The sequence below is a fragment of the Pungitius pungitius genome, chromosome 21 (assembly GCF_949316345.1).
Source record: "Pungitius pungitius chromosome 21, fPunPun2.1, whole genome shotgun sequence".
NCBI classification, from domain to species: Eukaryota; Metazoa; Chordata; class Actinopteri; order Perciformes; family Gasterosteidae; genus Pungitius; species Pungitius pungitius.
Window position 1 is genome coordinate 14,503,561 of NC_084920.1, and position 24,696 is coordinate 14,528,256.

The window sequence follows — 24,696 nt, forward strand, 5'->3', positions numbered from 1 at the left end:
TTTTCTGTAACAATACGCAGGTCTATGTAGAAATGTCTGTGCAGGGTGTCATGGAGTATACGCTCTGTGCCAATAATTCTGGCTTTTGTCTCTGAATATTTTGTCTTTTAATGTTTTTAGTAAACCACCCTTGCATTATATTCAGAAAAAAGGGAGAAAAAACTTTCACTAACTAAAGATGAATCTCGTAGATAGAAAATAGTTGAAGGTGTACTTGTGCTTCATTTGGACAGAGATGGATGTTGGAAATATCTGCATCAGCTATTCCTGTAAGTCCAGAAAAAACAGCCCGACGGCGTTGCCTTAACTCCTCTAACCAGTCTGAGGTGGTGCAACTAAACTCATTCACACATCCGTGTGTGTGTGTGAAGTTGTGTGCAAGGGCTTTGTTGTGGTTGTTTTTTTTTGCTTCTTGGGTCTCCGTCTTTTAATTCTGATCTAGAAATATATACGGTGTGTAACTGTGAGCTCACAAACACGCTCACGCACTCTCACTGGCTCACATACCAGCTGAGTAACAGCAGTGATTGACATCTCCAATATCACACGCAGTCGTGGGTCTAATTCAGGACGCCCCACGAAACCCTCTGCAGTCATTTAGAAGCCGGGCGGCGTTTTATTTTTCCACAGCTGTAAATGAACACCGTGGTCAGCTTGGATATGGAATCTGAATCGTCAATAACTCAACTATCAATAAGGCGACAACATATTCACCACACGTGCTGGCTGACGTTTGGGTTCACTTCTCCACTCGTTCCGGTAATTGATGGAGTTTGGAGTATTATTTGTTGTCTCCACTCTGTGGTACCTTTTCATCATTCCATGCCTGACTTTGGCTCTGACATTTCATATTCTAAAAATAGCAGCACTTAATAATAGAAGCCATTGATAAGAAGGATGCCCACTCATTTGTAAAATCACAACTAATATAATCCTATATGGATATTTGGAATCAAGTCATGGTTAATGTAAGGAACATCAATGCAACCATTCAAGAGAAAATGGCCTCATTGAACTTGATGAACGTGTCATTGTTACCACGTCCCCCGGCCAACAGGGAGTTTTGTCACATTTTAATGGCACGTTCTGATTGGTTGGATTGAAGATGAGGGTTGTAGCAGCTTTCTATGCACACACACTTTTTATTATTCGTCTTATTAAGAACAGACAAGTAGACCGACAATTTGGCTCCACCCCCAGATGCAAAAAAAAAAAAACTTTTCCAGAGTTATGAATTTCTGCATGAAGTATCCCAAAAAATGATCAAATATAACAAACTGGAAAGATGACAAAATAAAAGTTATGGAGGATGTATTCTCCTCGTCGGTACAGTTTGGATTTTAGAGAACTTGAGTCACACCCACTTACTATTTCTGTCCTGCAGTGAGCTCTAGCTGACACACACACACACTCACACACACTCACACAGACCCACACGCACACTGGATAATCCTGGGTCGGTAGGCGGGAGAAAGCCGATCTGTTTGTGTGAGCGTCAGGCTGTGAAAGAGAGACAGACAGAGTGTGTGTGCAGGAGTGAGAGAGACAGAGAGACAGACAGAGAGACAGAGACAGAGAGACAGACAGAGACAGAGAGACAGACAGACAGAGACAGAGAGACGGACTGAGAATTGAAGGAAGCCAAAGGAAAAGTTCAGGGTTGTAACTCCTGCAAACCGTGCTTCTGGCTGGATGAAGCGCTTCAAAGCAGGAGGTGAGTTGTGGCTGCTTTCGGGGGGAGGTTTTGAAGGGGCTGGAATGTCGGCAGATGGGGTCTGTGAAGTGTGTGTGCGTGTGTGCGTGTGTGTGTGTGTGTGTGTGTGTGTGTGTGTGTTTTTTGAGCGAGAAAGTTTTTAGGGAGTGTGGGGGGAAGGGGTGCAGTAGCAGGGGGAGGGGGTGGGGGGGGGGGGGGGGGGTCTCCGGTGCTTTGTGGTCTCTGGAATGCCTTCCTTTCTCTCGGCCGTGCTTTCGCCCGCATGCACTTGTTCAGCTCCTCCTCTTCATCAGCGGGCTGCAGCATCCACAGTGACTCTGGGAGGGAAGGACACGCCGCTCTCTGTCTCCCTGCAGTCCTGGAACGTTTCAACTACTTTACTTTTACGGCTTGAATGATTTGTTTGCTGTGCTGACAGAGACTTCTGCTGTTTGGTGGGCCGTTATTTTATTTTTCCATGTTGAATTGTTCTTTATTTGCTCACTAAACCCACAAACATTGGCTGGCGGCGGCGCTATCTGTTGGTGACAGCAAAGACGTTTGTGTGTGTGTGTGTGTTTCGTTAGTTGGAGGCCGGGCCTCAACTGGAAAACCGCCTCTGGGCTGAAGCTGCATTGATCCCACTAAAAGAGCAGCACTGTTGTGCATGCCCCTCAAAATCCAGCACACCGATTTGCATTGATAGAGTTTTCTAGAACAGGATGTCAGGTGTAACCGCTGAAGAGAGCGCTGCAGGGACGGCACTTCTTTGCTCACAGAAGATAAACACATGTTTGATTCCTTTTTGTCCAGCAAGACAATCCCCACAAAAGAAGCGTAAATACAAGCAGCTGACACATTGTTAGCAACCGCTTACTTTTATATTTTAAACCTCGCAGGTGACGATGCGATGACGGGGGACACGGACAAGTATCTGGCCCCCCAGGACCTGCGGGAGCTGGGGGACGACTCGCTTCCTCAGGAGGGCTACATGGGCTTCAGCGTGGGCGCCCGCTCGCAGAGGTGAGACACACAAAGACACCGCAATCACACCCCCCCCCCCGGCCCCCCAAGTCAATGATCAATACTGCGTCCTTCAAGGTAAAATGGGGCTTCTAGATGGAAGACAGTTTTTGGGAAAAGGGAACCAAGGAGTCCAGACTGGAGGAAGCTTTTGCAGCTGATTAACCTTCGATGTGGTTTAACCTTTTGGATGCACTCAGTGACATCAGTGTCAGCTGTTCTCTGCCCTGCAAGTAGTCGCCAGCCTCAGCATCCTTCCACCGCGAACTGAGGGGGGGGGGGCCTTTGTGTCGGATGGGCGGGGTCTTTAAAAGACAGATCCGTCGTGGTCGTTGGCAGTCATTGAAGGAAAGCGCTCACGATGCTGTGCTGAACAGGAAACGGGTTCTTCTGGTTCAAAAAGAGAGGGAAGCGTTTAGCAAAGTGTGATCTCAGAGAGGAAGCAACCGCATTTAAAGTACCTAAAGTACTTTTTCCAATGACTTCGGAGGTTTTGCATTCTTCCGAGCACCGATTTTTCTCTTTTTCAACTCTTTTTCTCCCTTTTTTCGCTCGCACAGAAGTGAGGACCCTCGGGGGGGCCGCGGGTTATTGAATATCTGAGCGGTGACACACGGACGGACGTTGAGCCACAGGAAATTAGGAACATGTTCGATTGCGTGGCCTTGAGGCCTGCGTTACATCGACACACACTGTTTGAGGGGGGGGGGGGCCTGTCAAAGCTACGCAACTCACCACAAGAAAGCTGTATCTGCTGTCGTCTTTCATTCATTACCGGGAGCTGACGTGGGAGGTTGTTTTTGTTTCGTTTTTTTTAATTTCAATGATTTATCTAAATGCTCCAAAACAGAGGCTCCTAATGGACAACTTGTTGCACGCTTTATGTTACGGCCATCAGACGTAATTATGTCTTCTATTTCATGGATAACAGTGAACAGCGATATTCACATGTGATCCTGACATCCTCTCCGTTACTGAAATGCTTCTAGGGAGTCCCAGTTAAAGTTGACCTTTTCATTCTCTCCTCCTGTCCGTTCTTTGTTAGTCCCAAAGTCAGGTAAGGCTGAAGGCATGGACAGCCCCCCCCCCCCCCCCCCGTCACTTCTCACCTCCCCGACCAAGCCCATCTTACCCCTCCCCTGACTCCCCGTCTCCACGCCGTGGTCCCATGTAACTCATGACGACTGTGTGTATGTTCCTCTACTAACGTGACGATTGCTGCGCCCCGTGTTTCGTCCCGTGGTTCTCGTGTGTGTGTGTGTGTGACTTTGAGTGGAAGCCCGTCCCGCTGTGTCCCCCCTGCTTGTGAGAGGACAGCCTGTTGCGTCCGCTTGGGTGTCTGACCGTGGCTCTCGTGTCGTTAACGGCGTCGCGGCGCCCGAGGCCCCGGAGCTTTGCATCGTTTTGGTTTCTGTGTGGAGTTTTACTTCATCCAGCTTCCAGGGACCTGAACTGATCCTTCATCCGAAGGCAAAAGCTTATTGCCTTCATCAGTTTAGTGTCATGCGATGGACAGTGCAGAATAATCTCACTGCATGTTGCCCTCAGAGAGTTATGTACATTATAAACAAAAATGTACAATAAAACTGCTTTAATGTAAAAAATAATCAAGGAGCAAATGTCACTTTATTTATTATAGTCATATAGTAATTACATTTTGTGTTACAAGCTCATTTATTTTTTATTGAATGAAACTAAGAAAAAAATGTATAACATAGAAGATTTTTGACAAACATTTCATGCAAGTTAAAAAATGTCACTATTACTTTCAAGCATCTTATTTTTACTTCCCTTATTCAATAATCCTCTTAGTTTACTTTACCATATAGCAAAATAGTTTTATAATCTTCTAATATCAGCACTTAAAAAAAACATTCATTGCAAACACGGCCTCTTTCTGCTTCCGTGGCTTCGTCATCTCACGGAGGATTTGTGTGTTGTTCGTGTTTTTTGCTCCCCTGGACGCGGGCTGATGGGGTCACATGACCTCACGCCGTTCAGGGCAAACGGCGCTGCTGTCATAGCGGGTCGAGACGTTCCAGGCCAGCATTCATCCCGAGTCAACGCTCCTTATTTTCCTCGTTAAAAGCCTCCCTGAAACGAACAGGCGTTTCTCCGCACCGCCACTATTCAACAGGACAGAAACCTTTAAAAAAAAAAGCAGCTTCCCGTCCTGTTGCCGTGACGATTGTCCATCCCAGTCGGCCTGGTGAGCTCCTTCAGGGCCCTTGAATTGTGGGTCGGCGAGCTGTGAATAGTCGTGGACACTGAAGACGTTGAATAGGGTTTAGGCACTGTGCTTATTGATTTATTTATTGCAGCACATTTTGCCGTCTAAGTATCTTTTTTTTTCCTACAGTTTGGTGTTTTTTTTTTGTTGCTTCAGACACAGTTCACACCGCTCTTCTTCTAATCTCTGGGTTCTATTTTGGATTTGGCTTTATCTCTCCTTCCTTGTGGTTGTCACTGGGGGGGGGGGGGGGGCTTCAGTCAGGTTCCTGGAAGATGCATGCATTTAATGTGTTTTTTTCTTTTTCTTTTTTTCTTTTTTCTGTTCACTTTCACCCCCTGTCCTCCTCCTCCTCCCCCTCACCCCCCCCCCCCCCCCCCTCTCCATCATTGTGACTGTTGTCTTGGTAACCCGTGACTACTGCGGCAACCGCACCAAGCCTGCGTTCCTTCAGTTCCGATAGGTCCCACACGCTGAACCGGAGCTCGTTCACGCGGGACAGCATGATGATCGAGGAGATGCTGGCCCCCAGTAAGGAGATGGTACGTACCCGGGTGTCTTCTCCCCTCCCCCCCCCTTGCTGTGTTTATCACTCACTCAATGACTATTGACATCAGACGACAAACAAAAGTTAAATTAAGTCCTTCAAGCTCGACCCCTGAAGGAAACACACGTGTTTGTTAACAATGGGACTCGTGGCTTTAGGCCTTTGGTCAGGAGGCGTCTGCTAGCGTGTTTGAGCATATGCGACCTGTGAATGTAGCATCCGCCAAATAACAGCTGGTCTCTTCTCACGCCGCTCCAGATGCTCTGTAAGGAAAGGTCTTTCATTGTAGAGCAACACAACAAGGTAGATGCTCAAGTGCATGGGAGAATGTGTCATTCACCACTTTCATTTGATGTATGTAGATTGATGTGATTTTCATTCGTGCTGTAATTAGATATTTCTTTTTTTCTGTGATTTCAATGTGACACCAATGTCTATTCTTCATCAGCGCAGGTTGCATCCTCTTCATTTCTCGTGGTCATTTAAATGCATGGCTCCGTGTCCAAAAGCTGCAGACCTTCTAATCTCCTCTTTCCTCCGGTGCACAACGACCCCGTTGTCTCCCCCTCAGCACTTGGCGGTGGCGAAGGACTTTGACAGCGACTCTCTGAGGAGATACAGCTGGACTGCAGACGTAATGGATAATGTTAACCTGGTGGCCTCTCCGATACACTCTGGGTGAGCACAGATAGACCAACAGGGACGGACACCAGACACCTGCTTGTTTTTTTGTTACCTGTCGCAAATCCTCCGTCCGTCTTCCCTTTCTCATTTTCCTCCCGCCTTTCCCTCCCCCTCTCTGACTGTTTGGTGTCGTTGTAAAAGCAAATCTGATAGCAAAGATTGACATTGACATGATTACTGTATAATAACAAGGTAGCCCAAAAGAATGCTTAAGCAGAGATGAGACTTGGCTCAGATTTCAAACCAAATTTGTCGCCAAAGCTCTCCCGATGCTGCAGGTAAAGATAAATCCACACGTGACCATCGAGTGAAAATGAATGAGCTGTGTGGGAAATACGCCGAGTCACATTCTGGCGTACAGAATGCAATATACGGGTGAAACTCGAAAAATTTGAATATCGTGCAAAAGCTCATTACTTTCAGTAATTCAACTTAAAAGGTGAAACTAATATATTATATAGACCTATTACATGCAAAGTGAGATATTTCAAGCCTTTGTTTGATATAATTTTGATGATTACGGCTATATATATATATATACACTAATATATTAGTTTTACCTTTTAAGTTAAATTACTGAAAGTAATGAGCTTTTGCACGATATTCAAATTTTTCGAGTTTCACTTGTACGTTGGACGAAAATAATTTTCCTGTAAATTGGCCCGTTCTGGGGATTTGTCATCAGGACTATCGAGGGGAGATCACAGATCACAGGTTCTACACATGAACAGATCCCCCCCCCCCCCCCCTCCTCGCCCAGATGGATTTATTACTATAGTGAAGCTTTTGAGTTTAAGCTTTGGTTCGGTTGAGGTGCTTGATTGACAGCTGCCACACCCGGGCCCAAACGGTTTGTTTTAAACGTTAAAGAGACAAACCAGCTCGGGGGGAACCGACCCCAACTCTCTCTCCGACCTGGAAAGCGAACGAGGGGATCTCCCCTATCTCCCCGGGGGGGGGCGGCGCTTTGAGGGGATGGCGCCGCCCCCCCCCGGGGGGGGGTCGCCTCCTCGCTGGTGTTCCCGATGACGAAGCTCTGTTGTTGACCTGCTTTGTCGTCCACCCTCTGCAGTTTTTCCTCTCCGCTCCCGCAGTACGACAGCAGGTGATTGGTCGCTCCCTCTTCTGTCACCTCCACCCCCCCCACCCCCCCGTGTTTTGTGGCCTTTTAATTAACCCTCCCAACTGCGTTCACCTCATAACGTCCGTGTTTGCCCTGCTCACACCTGACCTGTGTTGTTACAGATTTGGATTTGCTGTTGTTGTTCCTTTTTGTTTGAAGTGATCTGATCTCAAAAGATGAGTTAAAGCAAAAGGACAAAGCAATTGTTCAAAAGGAATTTAAACCAACTTGTCTCACCAAATGGCATGGTGTGAAGTTGTGTGTGTGTGTGTGTTTGTGTGTGTGTGCGTGTTATCAACACAATACCTTCTAACACGGATGAAACACCGCTTACACTTGAGGCTCCTGTTTTGGCGTCTTGGCTTCTTCATCCACACAAAATAATGCCCACTCAAGAATATTTTCTGTCAACATTACAACATCTTTTTTGAAAAGAAATGTCAACGCGCAGCCACAGCCAACACAGAAAGCTCTCCACCTTCCTTTGTATCTCTTCTTGTTCTCCCCACACTTTTTGCTTTTTGTGTGTGTTTGTGGGGACCAAAGCATGAGACAGGACTTCACCTCAACAAAGCGCCTCGCTCTCCATCAATTCTGCCATTTAATTAATGTGTACTCTCCCTTCTCATTGCGTTTTCTATACACCCTCTCATCTCCTTTCCTCCCGACGCGCTTACCTTTCACTCACTTCTTCTCTCCCGTCGCTCTTTGTCTCTCTCTCGTCCTCGCCAGGTTCCTGGTCAGCTTCATGGTCGACGCCAGGGGCGGCTCCATGAGAGGAAGCCGCCACAACGGCATGCGCATCATCATCCCGCCCAGGAAGTGCACGGCGCCCACCAGGATCACCTGCCGACTGGTCAAGAGGCACAAGCTGGCCTCGCCTCCCCCCATGGTGGAGGGAGAGGGCCTGGCCAGCCGGCTGGTGGAGGTCGGCCCCGCGGGGGCTCAGTTCCTCGGGTAAGACGCCATCGCCGCCGTTTGCTTAGTGGCTCGTTTCTTCCTGCGCTTCTGCCCGGGTGACTCGACGTCTCCGTCCTTTGCGCTTCTCGCCGTCGCCGCCTCCAGCCGCCCCCCCGCGGTTTGCCGTTAAAGTGTTATTGTTGCGGTGTGCTCGTCCTCAAGCATCAAGTTCCTGCTTTGGCAAAGTAAAGGCAGCATCCATAATAGGTCTAAAAGTCTAAAGTGTGGAAAAATTTAGTAAATATGTGCACATTACTAATTTGTTGAAAAGAACCCATTTGTTGAATGTAGCAGCACATTCTTACTGTCAAAAGAAATGAAAGAGCTGCACTGTTACCACCTGAAGTAAAATGCACATTATTACATTATCATCAACTAGTAAATGATCATCAAATACCTTATTTTCTTTGGTGATCATATTTTAACACTTGTGTATTTTTCATTTGGTATAAATCCGTTGCGGTGTAACTACTTTTACTTTATATAAGAATTCTGTGTGTCTACATCAACCGGAAAACTTTTCTTGTGAGTGAGTAGGAGCCAACGCTGATGTCACTGATGAGTAATGGACACAAGAAACATCTTTTCACTGATGCAACTCACGGGCGTCTGCTTTCACTCACTTTGCGAGAGTGTGTGTGTGTGTGTGTGTGTGTGCGCGCGTATGTGTGTGTGTGTGCGTGTGCAATCATGCGTGGGTGTTTCATTATCTTGCGGACGCAGTAAACTCCACCTTCCCCGAAAGCTGCCGGCCCTTAATGAAGGCGAGAGCCTGGTTAGTCCAGTGCTTCAGCTGGGACCCAGAGGAACTAGATTTGTTGGGTAGGAACCAGACGTAGCAGCACCCCGCATACCCCCCCCCCCCATGCGATCGCTCCCGTACGTCCCACCTCCCCTCGAGGGAGACGACGTGACCGAAGGCTGACTCATGCTGATGGATGTGATTTATTTTTGTTGATTTGTTAGAAAACCGCAAAGTAGTTTTGGGAAGAAATCAAAGGACGTTTGGAAGGGAGACAAACTAGTTTGTTATTTATTAATAAATGTAATTAAAAAAAGCTGATTGAGAAAAGTTTGTCCACGGTAAGATTGCAGCGAGGCATTTGGAGTGAAAACATTCTTCCTAAAACTACGCAGTAGAACTTTGAATCCATCACGGTGACTTTCCAGCCACTTCCACTCGGAGACCATCGCACTCGTTTTCATTTCAGAAGCTTTCAGCGGGCCTCTGATGTCACTGCAGGGGAAGGTTTGGATTGGCTGTTGGGACTGAACTGCGCTTGTTGGGGCACGAGCCTTTTCCTCCTCGAGCCGCACGTCATTCCGCTTCTCATGCCCGCTCTCGTTTTACTTCATCTCTTCACAGCCAGTTTCTCACGTTATCCCACAATATCTCAGTGTGATTTATTTCAAGAGACGTTGGAAGTTGTGCAGAGTGACACTTTGTTGTCCGTCAGTATATAACGTTAACAATTTACACCTATTGACCTAGTTAATTGGTTCCAGACATCTCCTGGGCAGATTCCTCGATCAAAAATCAAACACTGCACAAGTGGCTTATCTCCTCTCCGCTTACAAACCTGGATTCATCTATATTTCTGGCGTGAAACAATATTGTGTTCATGCGGGGCCTGAACCCTCTGAATTCAGAAAGCTGTTGAGAAGAACGATCATTTTGTGGATGATTGATGAATAGAGTTCCTCTCTGTCCCTTTTGTGCGCTGAGAAAAGGCTCCTCGTCAGACTAGAGCGCGCTCGTCCAGCTCTCTTGTGTGTTGCCATCATGCCTGGTTTGAGAAAGGGCTGCGCAGCTTTCACCCCTCACTCACCGGGTTCCTGTCATATCGCGGCGCCAGTGGATGGCACAAAACGTCCCATCGAGCTGCAGCACGGCCTCAGTGGCGTCATCGCGAAGCAGAGCTCATTCATACATTCATACAATGTCCTTCTTTGTTACTATTTCACTTCATCTGTAGAATGATCTAATTGGTTGAATGGCAACTTAAGGATCCACTTTCTTTTATAGCTTGCATTGCATCACATTTAACTATAAATGTATTTAGAGAGAACTAAACCGGTTTCCTGGATTTTCCCATTTTCTGCCATTTCTTCTGTCTTAAATGTATCTAATTCTTCATGTACCCTACCAGGCCCGTGATAGTGGAGGTCCCTCATTTTGGCTCAATGCGAGGCCAGGAGAGGGAGCTGATCCTGCTGCGCAGCGAGAACGGAGAGACCTGGAAGGAGCACCTGTACGACTACAAGAACGACAACCTCAATCAAATTCTCGGTGGGATGGATGAAGGTAAAGTGTGATGTAGTAAAATAGAAAAGTCTGACAACAGTGCTAGTTGAGGCAAATTATTAAAAATGATCATCATTGACGTGTTATTTGTGTTATTTGCGCTCCCTGTAGAACTAGACAGTGCTGAGGAGCTGGAGAGGAAGAGAATCTGCCGGATCATCACCAAGGACTTCCCACAGTACTTTGCTGTCGTGTCTCGAATCAGGCAGGAGACCAATCAGATGGGACCAGAGGGCGGGACTCTGTGCAGCCGGAGCGTCCCATTGGTTCAAGCTTCCTTCCCCGAGGGCGCCTTAACCAAGAAGATCAAAGTTGGACTGCAGGTGAGATTTCTTCTGTCTTCCCGTGCAGGTTTTTGACCACAGTGGCAGAAGCAACTGACACACAAATGTACACAAACCCACGCCCTCAGTAAACACACACACACACCCTTGGTCTCTCGGCTCCTAGGCCCAGCCGGTACCGGACGACAGCGTTAAGAAAATCCTCGGTAACCGAGCAACCTTCAGCCCCATCGTTACCGTGGAGCCCAGGAGAAGAAAGTTCCACAAGCCCATCACCATGACAATCCCAATCCCGCCTCTCTCAGGGGAGGGGCTCACCAACGGCTACAAAGGGGACTCCACTCCATGTCTCCGCCTCCTCTGCAGCATCACAGGTGTGTCTGATGGCAGCTTTCTCTGTGAGGACTGATTTTGTGAAAAATGTCTGGAGAGGCTGATCATTTATGTAGATGTTGAAAGGGATGTTTGAGGATGGGATGAAAATCTGTGTTCGCTGTAAATGGGTTGTATAAAGAAATGAATCTTATGAACAGAGGATCTTTCTGTTTTGTTCCCGCAGGTGGTACGTCGCCGGCACAGTGGGAAGACATCACTGGCACAACGCCCCTCACCTTCGTCAACGACTGCGTCTCCTTCACCACCAACGTCTCTGCCAGGTGAGACCGGACCGCGTGCAGCGCTGTAGTTATTCTCAGCCGTTTTATACTGGTCGGAAATGTTCACCGCTGCGTTATTATTTATTTATTTATTTTTCCAACTCGTGCAGGTTCTGGTTAGCCGACTGCCACCAGATCCCAGAGACGGTGGGTCTGGCCATGCAGCTGTACAGGGAGCTCATCTGCGTTCCCTACATGGCCAAGTTCGTGGTGTTTGCCAAGACCAACGACCCAGTGGAGTCCAGACTGAGGTGCTTCTGTATGACGGACGACAAGGTGGACAAGACCCTGGAGCAGCAGGAGAACTTCGAGGAGGTGGCCAGGAGCAAAGACATAGAGGTAGTTATATTTTCTGTTTTTGAGGCTGAATTAATTGTTTTGTAATTAGGCCCCTTTAAGGGTTTTAATAGATTATCACATGCGTAAATCCTTTATCGATAACCACTTACCCCTAAACACATATAGCAAGCAACCAGCTTTGTGTGGACAGCACAAGAGCTCCTGTCCATAGAATGCAATCACTAAATTGAATGTTTAATCCCACAATCGTTTTTTTTTGTCTTGTTTTTTCATTTCACATGTGCAGCAGGTGGAGAAAGTTTTATATTAAAACACATTTTTAAACTGTAAAGCTGGTTAATACAAGTGCCTTTGAGCAGTGGTTCTCAACCTATTCGTTCTCTAACAAAGCTTCGGGTGGGTCGCACCTTCAACTTTTGAGCTTTCGAGGCAGCCGTGATTGACAGGCGATGACAGGGGGGGGGCGTGTGCCAGGTTGGGTCAAAGCATTCTGGTACATTAAATCACCTGAACTTATTTAATATTTATTAAGTTGCCATTTTTAAAAGGATTTGGATGGATGTTAAGTTTTATTTTATTCTAAAAGAAATCTCACCCCCATTTGAGAACCACTGTCTGAGAGTAACGTTTTACATGAGGCCAACAGAGCAGAGTTTAAATGTCAGAGCAGAGGAGAATTCTCCTGTAAAGACACGGCCAGCTGTGAGGGTTGCGTTGCAGGCCACTTCCAGACCTCGCCGTGGGTTCTTACCTCTGCGATGTGCTCTCGCAGGTTCTGGAGGGGAGGCCCATCTATGTGGACTGCTACGGAAACCTGGCTCCTCTGACTAAAGGTGGTCAGCAGTTAGTTCTCAACTTCTACGCCTTCAAGGAGAACCGTCTACCCTTCTGCGTCAAGGTACTGCCGTCACCCTCATCATCGCTATTGCTTCCACCTCTTTCCCCGGCATGAATATGGACCTGGAAGATTTATAAGCCATCATGACATAGAAACCTGTTGGAAGTGACCTAAAAATGGCGACATAGGAGTGCAGGCGGGTGCGTTACGCTCACCACACGGGGCTTTCTGAGCAGGAAACCCACAATTTACAAATAACACCCCTCTACTTATTACTACTTGCTGAGGTACCATTTGGAGTCTATTAAGGCAACCGCCCCGGAGAGGAGACCCGACAGAGGTAACAGACTTTAACACAAATGTTACACACATTTACATGTGAACCCCGTTTTGGGTGCCGTAAAGCACAACAAGCAAACTAGCCGCGCTGCAGAGACAAACACAGACCTCACTGTGTTTGTCTCTGCAGGCTCCGCCTCCAATCAATTCTGGCTGAGGCAGCAACAACATCGGGCGGAAACCAAGCATCAATGCACTTCAATAAAACATGCAACCCTTGGAGTGTGTGTGTCTTACTCCATTTTAAAAAGTCTATGCCAAGAGCTGCAATTACTAGTACTGGAGAGGGGCCGTCGTTACGGGGCACAAGTCTGGAGAAAAGGGACCGCTGGGACAGTTGTGTTGCTGTTAAATTACTGCATCGTTGTTCTATTCCCCTTTCTGCCTTGCCACGGCTCACCCAGTGACCCCAGTCCTCAGGGGTCTAACCTAGTTCCCGCTGCCCACCAATGAACAACCAGATGTCATCGATCGGCCCATTAGTCACACATTTCGCATAATCGATCCTCGGGCATCCTCTGGTGACAGCTGCGCAGCGCCCAGGTTCACGGTTTCCGGGATGCGTGTGTGTACCGTTACAGATAAACGTGGCTTTTCCTACAGTCTGTTCAACATTGGCCCAATTAGCAAATTAACAAAGTCAAACATATATATATTTTTTTTATCTTAATTGATAAGAATCCTTTTAAGGGAATACCCCAGTGATGATGATTCAAACTGTGGTTAGTCTAATTACGCTGTATTTGAAACACGTTATTGTTAAAAGTAAGCCTGAAGTGTGCGTTCCATGTGCAGTGATGAAACGAGGTGCATAAAGAAGCATTGTCCTGTCTCCAGGTGAGAGATCCCGGCCAGGAGCCGTGCGGCCGCCTCTCGTTCCTCAAGGAGTGTAAGAGCACAAAGGGCCTCCCCCAAACCGCCGTGTGCAACCTGAACATCACGCTTCCTCCCGTGAAGAAGGTACGCCGGCCAAGAACTCTCCATTCTCTGTTTCCATCTCCACCACCACACTCACGGTCAGGGTTCCCAGTGACGGATAGCTGAAAGACAGAGAGTCTTCGGCCAGACTGCCGCCACCGTGTCTTTTATCTGTTGTGAGCTTCTCTCTTTGTTGACCGGACAGCTCTGCAGTGGATTCTTGTCATTGGCTGTTTCATGTTGTTCCTTCCTACCATTTGATTTGGATGACATGCTTTTAGCTGAGGGCTTTTGTGCAAAAAGCTTTTTTTTTTGCTATGATTGTAAGGCTGGCTTTTTGTGGCTTGAACTCATTGGCTGTTTTTTTTCTGCTGAGTGTTGGAGCTTTTTTTTGTTCTGTCTGTGTTTTATTTTTGCTAAAAGTAGCTTCTCGTCTCAGTTGGAGCTTCAGTCAATCACTCCTTTTTCACACCCTGTTTCTTTCCCCCCCCCCCTGCTTTCCATTATGTTACTCCACCCTGTTTCTGCAATGCATCTTGGGAACCAGGAAATGGAGTCAGATGCCGAGGATGAGGTAAACCGCACCCCCCCCCCCCCCCCCACACACACCATTTGCTGCCCTCTGCGCTAGAACTATAGCGGCCCTGCTTCGTACTAGCTTTATTCTTTCCGCTTCTACAAGAACAATACAAGCTGTTCTTGTTCTTTAGCTGCTCAGTTTCGCATGCTCTAAGGTAGATATGGAAAAAATATATACGGTATATATATTTTCTGTGCTATCCTTGCCCCTTCCGCTCTGCACTGTGATACCAGTGAGATTTATTGATTTTACTTACATTGTACTTAAGTTAAGACTTAACATTTTTGTAACAGTACCTTAAAACTGGCTTCTTATCATTTAGAGTTTTCAGCCTTATGACTAACTTACGCTAATTTGGGTAGCTTGGCATTGTAAAACTCCTTGTAGATAGTGATGTCAGTACTTACAAATAAAGAAAGAAAAGATTATTGAACCGCAGAGAATTTCCTGGTCTTTTACGCAACAGTTAAATATGGGCTTTGTATTACTTTAACAGAAAACTAATGCACACCATTGGGTTTGCTTTAATTTGACATTTATAATGTCCAAATGTCAGTCAATCGGCCACATCGCAGAATGTAGAGGACATAGGACTAATAGGTTCTTGTGTTGTTTGCTATTGTTGCAGACTGACAAGCCAGAGCGACGTCATACCTTTGCATCCCTAGCCTTACGTAAGCGCTACAGCTATCTGGCCGAGCCTGCACTGAGTGAGTTTTGACATTTTCACTAACCAATTGATGAGTATAATAATGCCAGTTTTTGCTGGATAGGTTTACAGTTTAAAGTTCATTAACCATTTTAGTTATATGCGTGAACGATATGTCGACCGATGTGAATTACCTAATGTAATACATGCATACTTCTCATCCTACATAACATGCACCGTCCACATGCTTGTTTACGACATGGTACATATTTTTGCATGGGTCAATGAGTGGTTTTTGTGCTGTGCTTGCCCACGTTGTGAGTTGTTCTTCCTCTGGGTTTGTTTGGTTAATTTGCACTGCTGAGTTTTGGTGCAGCAACATCCAATTTTCTTTGACTTAACAACTCAATGTTTCACGCATTTGGGACGGCTGTCAAAGCAAAATTAAATGTTTTTTTTGAGTTTACAGCTGTTTTTTGATGATGTATCAGCGTTTTGTAGGACAGAAAAGCATGTTAGGAGGTCTTGAGTTTGGCTTTCTTTGAGTTTTTTTTTTTTCAGTTCACATTGATCTTGCATGGCAAAATGGGTCTTGGAAAAAAAACATTTTGTCATATTTGTTTTTTATATTATAAATGAGAAAAATGGAATCTTCTGAGGCCGTTGGCTCTGTTGTATCATAGTGTCTAAATGGTCTTTGGTAGATCTATTATTGAGTCATTTTTGGACCAAACGGATAAAAGGCACTTAAAAAGCGGATTGAAATTACAGCCAGAATCCATGCGCTGATTTGAGAACATTTGAAGTCCAAAGAGAAAATTCGTTTTTGAGTTGATCCTGCTGCATTTGTCCTACCATTCTTCGATTTTCAATTGTCCGTCTATGCCATTGCCTTTTGAGATATACTTTGCTGCTCTATGTGCTTTGTTCAGTTTATTCATAATGTTCCCTGTTTGCGTTATTTCCTCATCTTGAATCAGCCATTTCGTTTCATAACTTCAACCTCAACCAAAACTCGTATACAAGCACTTCATAAAACTGCTATTTTTCCTTCCTTGATACTAGGACTGCGTCACTGATAAACTCTTCGTCCTCTGATCTCTTTTTTTCTCTCACATTTTGTATTCCTTTTCCTTCCCCACCATAAATTTCGTTATCCTTACTATTCCACATTCCTTATTATTTTTTTCCCCCCCATCTTTTATCATTATTTTTACAAATCCATCTGAAGAAACTGCAGTTGAGCGAAGCACAACAGCAAGAACACTGCCTGCTGGTTACCCTCACAAACCTGTCTTTCCAACCCGACCTTTCCCACCATGGTCGCCTGCTCCTATTACCGTCCCTGGCCAAACAAGGCCCGTCGGAGTGGGGGGTTCCCTCACCTGTACCGATTCACCGGCAGGCTCACCAGCTGCTTCTCCATTGAAAACTTCCTGGCCATTGTCCTCCCCATCGCCTGCATGCGCCGCAACAATCAATGCCTCCATGGAGTCTTCCCCAGTGAAATCTGTCAGTGACTTTATGTCTTCATCCCCCATTAGGTCTTATAGGACTATGCCCTCACCCATTAAGACTGTTGTCCAGCTGGGTCAGTACCCTGTCCAGGGGTCTGCCAGCCTTGTGTCCCCTGGAAGCCCATATAAACCTGCAACAGATCCATTATCTATCAAAAAGCTTGCTTCAGCATACACATCAAGGACTTCCCCACTGCACTCAATACCTAACGGTTCTGTAGCAGAGAGGCCGTCAGTCTCTATTACTGCTCCAGCATCGCCAAAGGGGTTTTATAAAACTGCCCTTGGGTCCACAATTACAACAGATGCCGCACCTCACCTTTCTTCTGCGAAAAGCACGTCCAACATGTCATCTTTGAAAACCTCTGTAGATTCAACGCTATCATCCAGAGGAGGGAGGTCGTCTATCTCGTCGCTGTCCTCAACTGGGCAGACGACCATCGCTTCCTCAGAGTTGTCCATGAGGAACGGATCGGCTTCTCCTGTAAAATATCCATCCTCCTCCTCCACGCCATCCTCCCCTTCTTCTCGCCATCTCTCAGAGCGGAGTAGCAGCCTTCAAGAGAGGATCCAGGCCACCACCCAGGCAGCGACCACTGGTGTCAGCGCAGCCATAAATGAAGCTATAAACTCATATTCTGTGTCCAACTACGGCACTCTGAGATCACTGTCCTCCCCGCGTAGGTCTGCAGCAACAAGCGGTGCTTACCGGAGATCAGCAGCCACCTCCTCCAGCTCGGCGGTTCCTTCTAACACGGTGACAGTACCTGTGTTTTCGTTAATCAACGTCATTCCAGAGACACCTGCCAAACCAGGGCCAGGGTCCCTCAAAATGGCGCTGCCTGATTCTTCCCGTGCCTTTCCCTCTTCCTCTTTGTCTTCCTGCGTCACCTCATCAAAAATAAACGCCCAAATGAAATCCCCTCCGTTCATCACACCGCCCATAATCCACCCGACTGGAACTACGAACCAGGAGATACTAAAAGATGTGGCGGACATGAAGAAGGACCTGATCAGAATGACAGCTATCCTGCAGACAGACACACAGACAGCAGCTAAAACGGTTCAAACGTCACATACTGGCACTCCAAAGGAGGCCAAGTTAGAGGACGAGGAACCTTTTAGTCTAGTGGAGAAAGTGAAAGAGGATTTAGTGAAAGTAAGTAATATATTAAAGAAAGATGTCAAGGGTGAGGGGAAGGCTATTGCAGGTAAGCAGAGAGCCTCAGAGGACGAATGGGAGGAGTTTTCCAAAGACGAGATTGAGGAGGCACAAAGTAATTCCCTCGCAGACCATTACCTTCCTTTTGAAGAACACACACTCCTCCTCAAGCAGCAGTCCATGTCGAGCCAAGAGTTAGAGTTGGCTAAAGTGGTAGAATTTTTATCAAATGACATAGGCGCTAGCTCACTTTCCAAAATGGCCGAGTTGAAATGTAGGTACGAGGAGGAGGCAAAGCGGGAAGGGGAAGAGAAACAGAAACGTGTTCTTAAACCATCGATGTCGATACAAGAGCACAAACTCAAGATGCCTCCACCCGTCTCAGGCATGCTGCGGTCTCCCTCAGAGAAAGACCTTTGCAAACTTGCTGAATCGTATCAGGGGACGGACACTATTTTGGAGTCACCCGAGGACCTGTCCCATGAGCAGGATAAGAGTCCACTATCGGACAGCGGGTTCGAGACCAGGAGTGAAAAGACACCCTCTGCTCCTCAGAGTGCAGAGAGTACAGGACCCAAGCCTTTATTCACGGATTCACCCATACCTCCCTGCGTGAGTGAGACCAGGACTGAGGTCCACATTAGGAGCTATGAGCTGCCTGATGATCCTTTTGAGCCTATACTCGTGGAGGAGGCTGCGGGTGCTCCTCCTTCTATAGAGCCAGATGGAGCTTCAACAAGCTCCGTCAAAGCCTTGCACATGAAAATGCCAGAAGAGGACTCCATGATGAGCAAAAGTGTGTGTCTTAAAGAGGAAACTCAAATCACTACAACAACTAGAATGGTTTATCACAAGCCCAAACTCACTGATGGCGCAGAGATGATAGAGGAAGGTATGTCAGTTAGAGATATCATGAAAGCTTTCCAGTCAGGCAGGGACCCATCTAAAGAACTAGCAGGCCTCTTTGAACACAAAGCTAACCAGGATTCTATAAAAGGTGATGAGCTGACTCCTAGATTTCTTGACAGAGACGGTAAGTCCAAACCCAAAGTTGAAAGGATAATTGAGGTTCATATCGAAAAGGGCCACAGTGCAGCTGAGCCGACCGAGGTTATTTTCAGGGAAGCCAAGAAACACCCCGAGCTTTATGTGTACAAGAGCGACCATGGAATTAGGGAACTTACTGACTACGATGAGGCCCAACGGGAAGAAGAAGAACTTAATGCAGAGGAATCTCTGCCCACCTTCCTAGAAACGTCTCGAGTTAACACCCCTCTTTCACAGGAGGAAGACAGTCGCCCAAATTCTGCCCAGCTTATAGCAGACGATTCATACAAAGCCTTGAAACTATTGAGCCAGCAATCCATTGAGTATTGTGACGATGAGCTATCAGAAATCAGAGGCGAGTCGTACAGGTATGCTGAGAAAATGCTTCTTTCAGAAAAACTTGACGCATCACCGCTGTCTCACTCTGACACAGAGGAGTCGGCAATGACGACTGACAGAAAACACCACCTAATTTCTGATGAGAGTGGTGCTAGCCGTAGCACTGAGAGTCAGCAGCATGGAAGCCCTAAAAGAGAGTTTGTTTCTAAGTCCTCCAAAGATGGATCCCCTAAGTCTGGTAAGTTTGTGCACAGAGACGATCCATCTCAGTTTGATAAGGTGACAGTGCTGCATTACTCCACAGAGCAGGGCAGCCCTAAACATGCTGTTTGGATGCGATTTACAGAGGATAAACATGACAGGAGCCGAGATAAGCTCCTTTATGAGGATAGGGTGGATCAATCAGTAAAAGAGGCTGAAGAAAAACTCAGTGAGGTGTCACAGTTCTTCCGTGACAAAACTGAGAAGCTCAATGATGAGTTGCAGTCCCCCGAGAAAAAGCCTGTGAGACGAGAGCCGAAGGAACCCCGGTCCTGGCCTACTTCAGCCTGCAGTACCCCTGAAAAAACACAGCAGAAACCTAAAGCAGAAGAGGGGGCCAGTAAAAGCAAACTCAGGGAGCCTTCTGTTAATAAAATGTTTGGTAGTGCAACTGAAAAGAGAAGTTCCAGCTTACCAAGCAGTCCCCAGAAAAGCACGCTCCATCATATCAGTGAGGATCAAATTAAACACCAAACTAAGACCAGTGAGTCTGAACCCTCTTCTCCCTCTCATGTGAAATCAACATCTAAAGTCAGTGCTGTTAGGATGAAGTTTGAATCTGAGGCTCAAAAACAAAATCAATCTAGTCCAACTAAAACTCCTCCTCTAGTACAGCCAAAACCTTCAATAAAGAAATTGCAGGAGAGCAAACTTCCTGTTTATCAGTTTGCAGGAGCAAAAACGTTGAAAGTATCTGAAGCATCAGAAAAGGTAACTCCGAAAAAGGACAATGAGAAAGATCCATGTACTGCCACAGAAACCAGTAAACCTGATCTGATATCATCAACATCTAAAACTCCAAAACATTCAGAAGACAAGTCTCTAAACAAAAACATCCCGGAGCCTTTGTTGCAAAAACAAATGAGTGAAACGGACAATCAAAAATCAGTCGGTAAAGGAAAAGATATTGACTCTACTATTACTCAGGATATTAAAGACCGCAATAAAGGTCAGAGAGTCCATGATACTGACAGACTATTAGTGAAAGAAAGTGATTCTAAAAAGAGCCAACAAGGCACAAAAAATGAGTGTGCTTCCAGAGAAATAATATCTGAGTGGTCGAGAAATGAAGCAGAAGAATCCCTAAACAAAAATCTCAGAAAAAAGACAGAAACCCGAATTCCTGTATTATCGCCTTCCACTTTAGATAATGAATTGACTAAGAAACAGACAATGACTAAACCTTCACAGATACCTACATTATCTAAGAACAAAATACAGGCAAGTCTTGAGCCAACACGTGCCAAGACCCTTGAAATTCTAGATAATGCACCCAAAGATTCCAACTCCAACAACCTTTCCAGCTCTAGGGACACTCTGGAGAAAATCCTAACCCCTCCAGCTGCTACAACAACCAAAGAGAACTTTAAGGGCATTAAAACATTACCCGTTTATATCAGTGTCCAGGTGGGAAGGCAGGGAGAGAGGGAGGCCAAAGGAGCTCTGTGCACAGTCAAACAGAACTCAGCACTCAGCCCCATTAGCCCAGATGATGACACTCTAGAACAGGTGTCTTTCATAGATAGCTCAGGGAAAAGCCCCCTTACACCAGAGACCCCCAGCTCTGAGGAGGTCAGCTACGACCTCACGGCCAGGACCCCTGATGGCTTTATGGAATTCATGCTCGGGAAACACAGCCCAATTATTGAGTTGTCTGAAGAATCAGAGGAGGATGAACAAAACAACGTTTTCTCGTTCAAAGAGGTCCTACCACAAAGCAAAACTACTGTTCACAGCACACAAGCAGACCTGGCTAATGCTAATGAACAAGACACAAAGAGTAATGACAAACAGTTGGAGTTCCCTGATAATATAAACCAGCAAGAAACATCAGTCAATGGCCTGCATGATGAAATGGCCAAGAAAGTGAACCAAGAGATCTCGAAAGACAAAGGTATTGCATATATTGAGTTCCCTCCTCCCCCTCCTTTGGACTCGGCTTCAGAAATGTCTGACCCTGAGAGGAAAGGTTCCTGCGGCTCTTCAGAGACTGAGACAGATATGATGGAGGTGAACCTACAGGAAGAACATGACAATCACCTGCTGACCGAGCCAATTATACGTATCCAACCCCCTACCCCAGTGTCCCCGGGGGAAGATGACAGTCATTCGAATGACGAGTCAATATTTCAAACCATTCCTTGTAGGAAACTGTCTTTGAAAGATTCTGAGGAGGAGGAGAAGAGGAAGGAGAAGGAAAAGGCATCTAAATCCAAAAAACATGACAAGAATGGAAACAACAAAGAACCCAATGGTGGGACCAATGGCTCCAACGGTTCTAATGGAAAAGGAGAGGACTACGAATATGAACAAAATGGAAATGACCAGTCAATCACGGACTGTTCAATAGCCACAACTGCCGAATTTTCTCATGACACCGATGCAACAGAAATTGACTCCCTAGATGGGTATGAACTTCAGGATGAGGATGACGGCCTGTGCGAGCAGGCAGATTTACGCCAGCTTGGGCCTCCAGACAGCCGGAGGGACGTCTGGGCAACGGACACGTACAGGTCCACTGACCGCTCTTTTCCTCCCACCAAACTGGAAGTTATTGAAGAGGAGAAAACCCCAGAGGAAAGTCAAAAGGAAAATTTCACAAAGGAACCCCCCGCAAATGGCGGAACCCCCGACGGTGTGAGTAATAACGGGGCTAAAATTCAGGAACAGAAGTCTGATAAGGAAGGATTTTCAGATACTTACTTTAGTTATAAGTTAGAAGAGGAGTTTAATTCCACTTTTAAGACTGTTGCCACTAAGGGGCTGGACTTTGACCCCTGGCCCAGTAAAGGTGGAGAAGAAGAAGTCGTTGACCTGGGCGGGGCGACGGGAAGCAATGGTGAGCCTAAGCCCTTTGGACTGGCAGTGGATGACCAGTCTCAGGCCACGACACCAGACACGACCCCAGCCCGAACACCAACGGACGATAGCACGCCAACGAGCGAGCCGAACCCATTCCCCTTCCATGAAGGGAAGATGTTTGAGATGACGCGCAGTGGTGCGATTGACATGAGCAAGAGGGACATGGTGGAGGAGAGGCTCCAGTTTTTTCAGATTGGTGAGCATAACTACTCAGCGGGCAGGTACAGGGTCAGGGACTCGGAGGTTAATGCCTCCTCACAATATGGGGACGAGTTTATATTTCAGGATCCCATAGATACTTTAACAGTCCCTCATGTCTCCATTCAGACCACTACTGTCCAACTAGAGATATCAAATGTGACTGGCAGCTACACCACATGCAGAGACTCAACTTCCAACACTGAGCCTAAATTCTCCACTTTTAGAACAGGCTTTAACTTGTCATCTGATAAAAGTTCTGATGCTTCAAATAGCAGTTCTAAATGTAGAAAATCAGGCATCTTTGATCCCTCTGACAAAACCTCAGGAACAACTATAGATAGTTCTTACTCTGCAACCTCAAACTATACAGATTATTTTCATACGTCAGGCTTGGCAGATGACTATTTGAATAATGGACCATCATGCCTCACAGATTATTATTTAAATCTCACAATTCCTTCAGGGACTTCCAGCCATTTGGACGGGACTTCTGAAAATCCCACACATTACCAAAGCACAGATTCTCCCTCCTCACCGTCGACACATATTGGCAATACCAGCAGCAACCACCCTGCCTCCCATTGCGTTCGTTCAGATGTCATTCAGACGGGCGATGTTGTGTTCGGCTTGTTGTCCTCCGTGGGACCCACTACGCAGGAGGTCAGCAGGATAGAAGCATCGTTCAGCCAGCTAGAGGAGAACTTAAGAGAAGGTGGGGCTGATTCTAATGTAGCAATAACCAACACAGCAGCCAAAGAAGTCAAAGTCAAGTTATGCAAGTCCAGGTTACCTGTCAGGGCGTGCGCGCACAAACTATGCAGTCAAAGTCACTCAATTGTAAAAGACAATTCTGATACATGTAAAGCAAGGAAATATGCAATCCACAATGTCAGGGAAAGATTAGACCCTTTTTATTTATTTCCTAAATCTAGAATCCCTGTAATGAAAGCCATGAAACGCTCCTCCTGTCCCCCGGAGCAGAAGCAGGTTCCAACCAAGTCTGTGGTTATTGGTAGAAGTATGAAAACCAGTAGGGTTGATAAACAACTAGCTAAAGGCAGATCCAGTAATGACCACGGGTTCAGGGCGGTGAAAGCCACATGTAGGGTAAGCACAAGTGACACAGGGCGAAAAAACATTGCGGTCGTCTCCAAAAGGGCTAAAACCGGGGCGGTCGATAGCCGGGCGGTCGAACGTTTGGACCGAAGCGCTCCCGAGGAGGCTGAAAGACAGTTAGAGGGGAGGACACCGGCCACCGAGGACGAAGAGAGCTGCAGCCTTAGCACTGCCAGGAACACTTCCATGTCAGAACCCTCTAGAGCCTCTAGAGGTTCCCGCCCTTCACGCACCTCTACCTCTACCTCCACCTCCACCAGCACCACCACATCAACACCATCTGCTAGAGATGTGAGAGCTCAGGTTGAGCAGGCCCGCAGTGAGAGGATGAGGAGGAGCAGGAGGAAGAGTAGGCGGACACTTGGAGGGAAGGAGCAAGAGCAGAAGGAGGAAGGGAGTAAGGTTGATCAACCAATCGCGGCTACTGACACGGAGAAGCAGACTAGTTTGTAAACTCTTTCTAAACACTTGTTATTCCGTATCTTTCTCTCTGAGATGCATGTAGCTGTTGTGGTTACCTTGTGATGTGACGTCGTAAGTGTAGCTGTCACTTCTTCTTCTTCTTCTTCCTCCCGTCATTCTTGTTATCTGTGTCCTGTGCTGTCTGATTTAGACAATCCGATAAAAGGTTAGACACAGAGGATCGATGGCAGTATCAACAATATTCAAGGTCGGCCGCTGGATTCCTGATTTCATGCTGATTGATGTTTAAATCGGTTTTCGGGAAAGCGATGTCTGAATCTGTGCTTCATTGCATTAACGGCTGGTGGAAGCTTTACAACAGACTGTAGTTGTGTTTTATGCAATTTCAATATCAACAAACACTTTTTTTAGTGATCAGTTTTGGTTTGCGAGTAAGCACACTCGGCTATCACACACACACACACACACACACACACACACACACACACTGATTTCACAACGTAGGTCGAGTTAGCTTGCAACCTCACCCCCCCCCTCACCTCGACCAGATTAAGACGCAACATGTGGAAGATACGACCTTGTGTTTGTTTTGGTCTGCTTGCCTGGTTTGTAGAAACCTTTTTGATGGTACTTCTGCCC

At 46.6% G+C, this 24,696-nt stretch overlaps 1 protein-coding gene across 5 annotated transcripts in view; it reads left to right on the plus strand.

Moving 5' to 3' along the window:
* The window catches only part of LOC119212892 (ankyrin-3-like), a 68,507-nt gene that overhangs the window by 32,219 nt on the left and 11,592 nt on the right, over positions 1-24,696 (plus strand). For 3 of the 5 annotated variants that reach the window (XM_062559880.1, XM_037463746.2, XM_037463747.2), the window contains exons 25-40: positions 2,593-2,716; positions 5,386-5,488; positions 5,752-5,796; positions 6,065-6,171; positions 7,250-7,282; positions 8,033-8,257; positions 10,411-10,565; positions 10,677-10,888; positions 11,016-11,223; positions 11,409-11,505; positions 11,616-11,844; positions 12,578-12,703; positions 13,820-13,942; positions 14,448-14,474; positions 15,109-15,190; positions 16,361-24,079. In XM_062559880.1, coding sequence (XP_062415864.1) covers positions 2,593-2,716; positions 5,386-5,488; positions 5,752-5,796; positions 6,065-6,171; positions 7,250-7,282; positions 8,033-8,257; positions 10,411-10,565; positions 10,677-10,888; positions 11,016-11,223; positions 11,409-11,505; positions 11,616-11,844; positions 12,578-12,703; positions 13,820-13,942; positions 14,448-14,474; positions 15,109-15,190; positions 16,361-24,079 — 9,615 coding nt within the window. The remainder of the gene's footprint in view (positions 1-2,592; positions 2,717-5,385; positions 5,489-5,751; positions 5,797-6,064; positions 6,172-7,249; positions 7,283-8,032; positions 8,258-10,410; positions 10,566-10,676; positions 10,889-11,015; positions 11,224-11,408; positions 11,506-11,615; positions 11,845-12,577; positions 12,704-13,819; positions 13,943-14,447; positions 14,475-15,108; positions 15,191-16,360; positions 24,080-24,696) is intronic. The other 2 variants (XM_062559882.1, XM_062559881.1) reach the window with 2 other exon arrangements.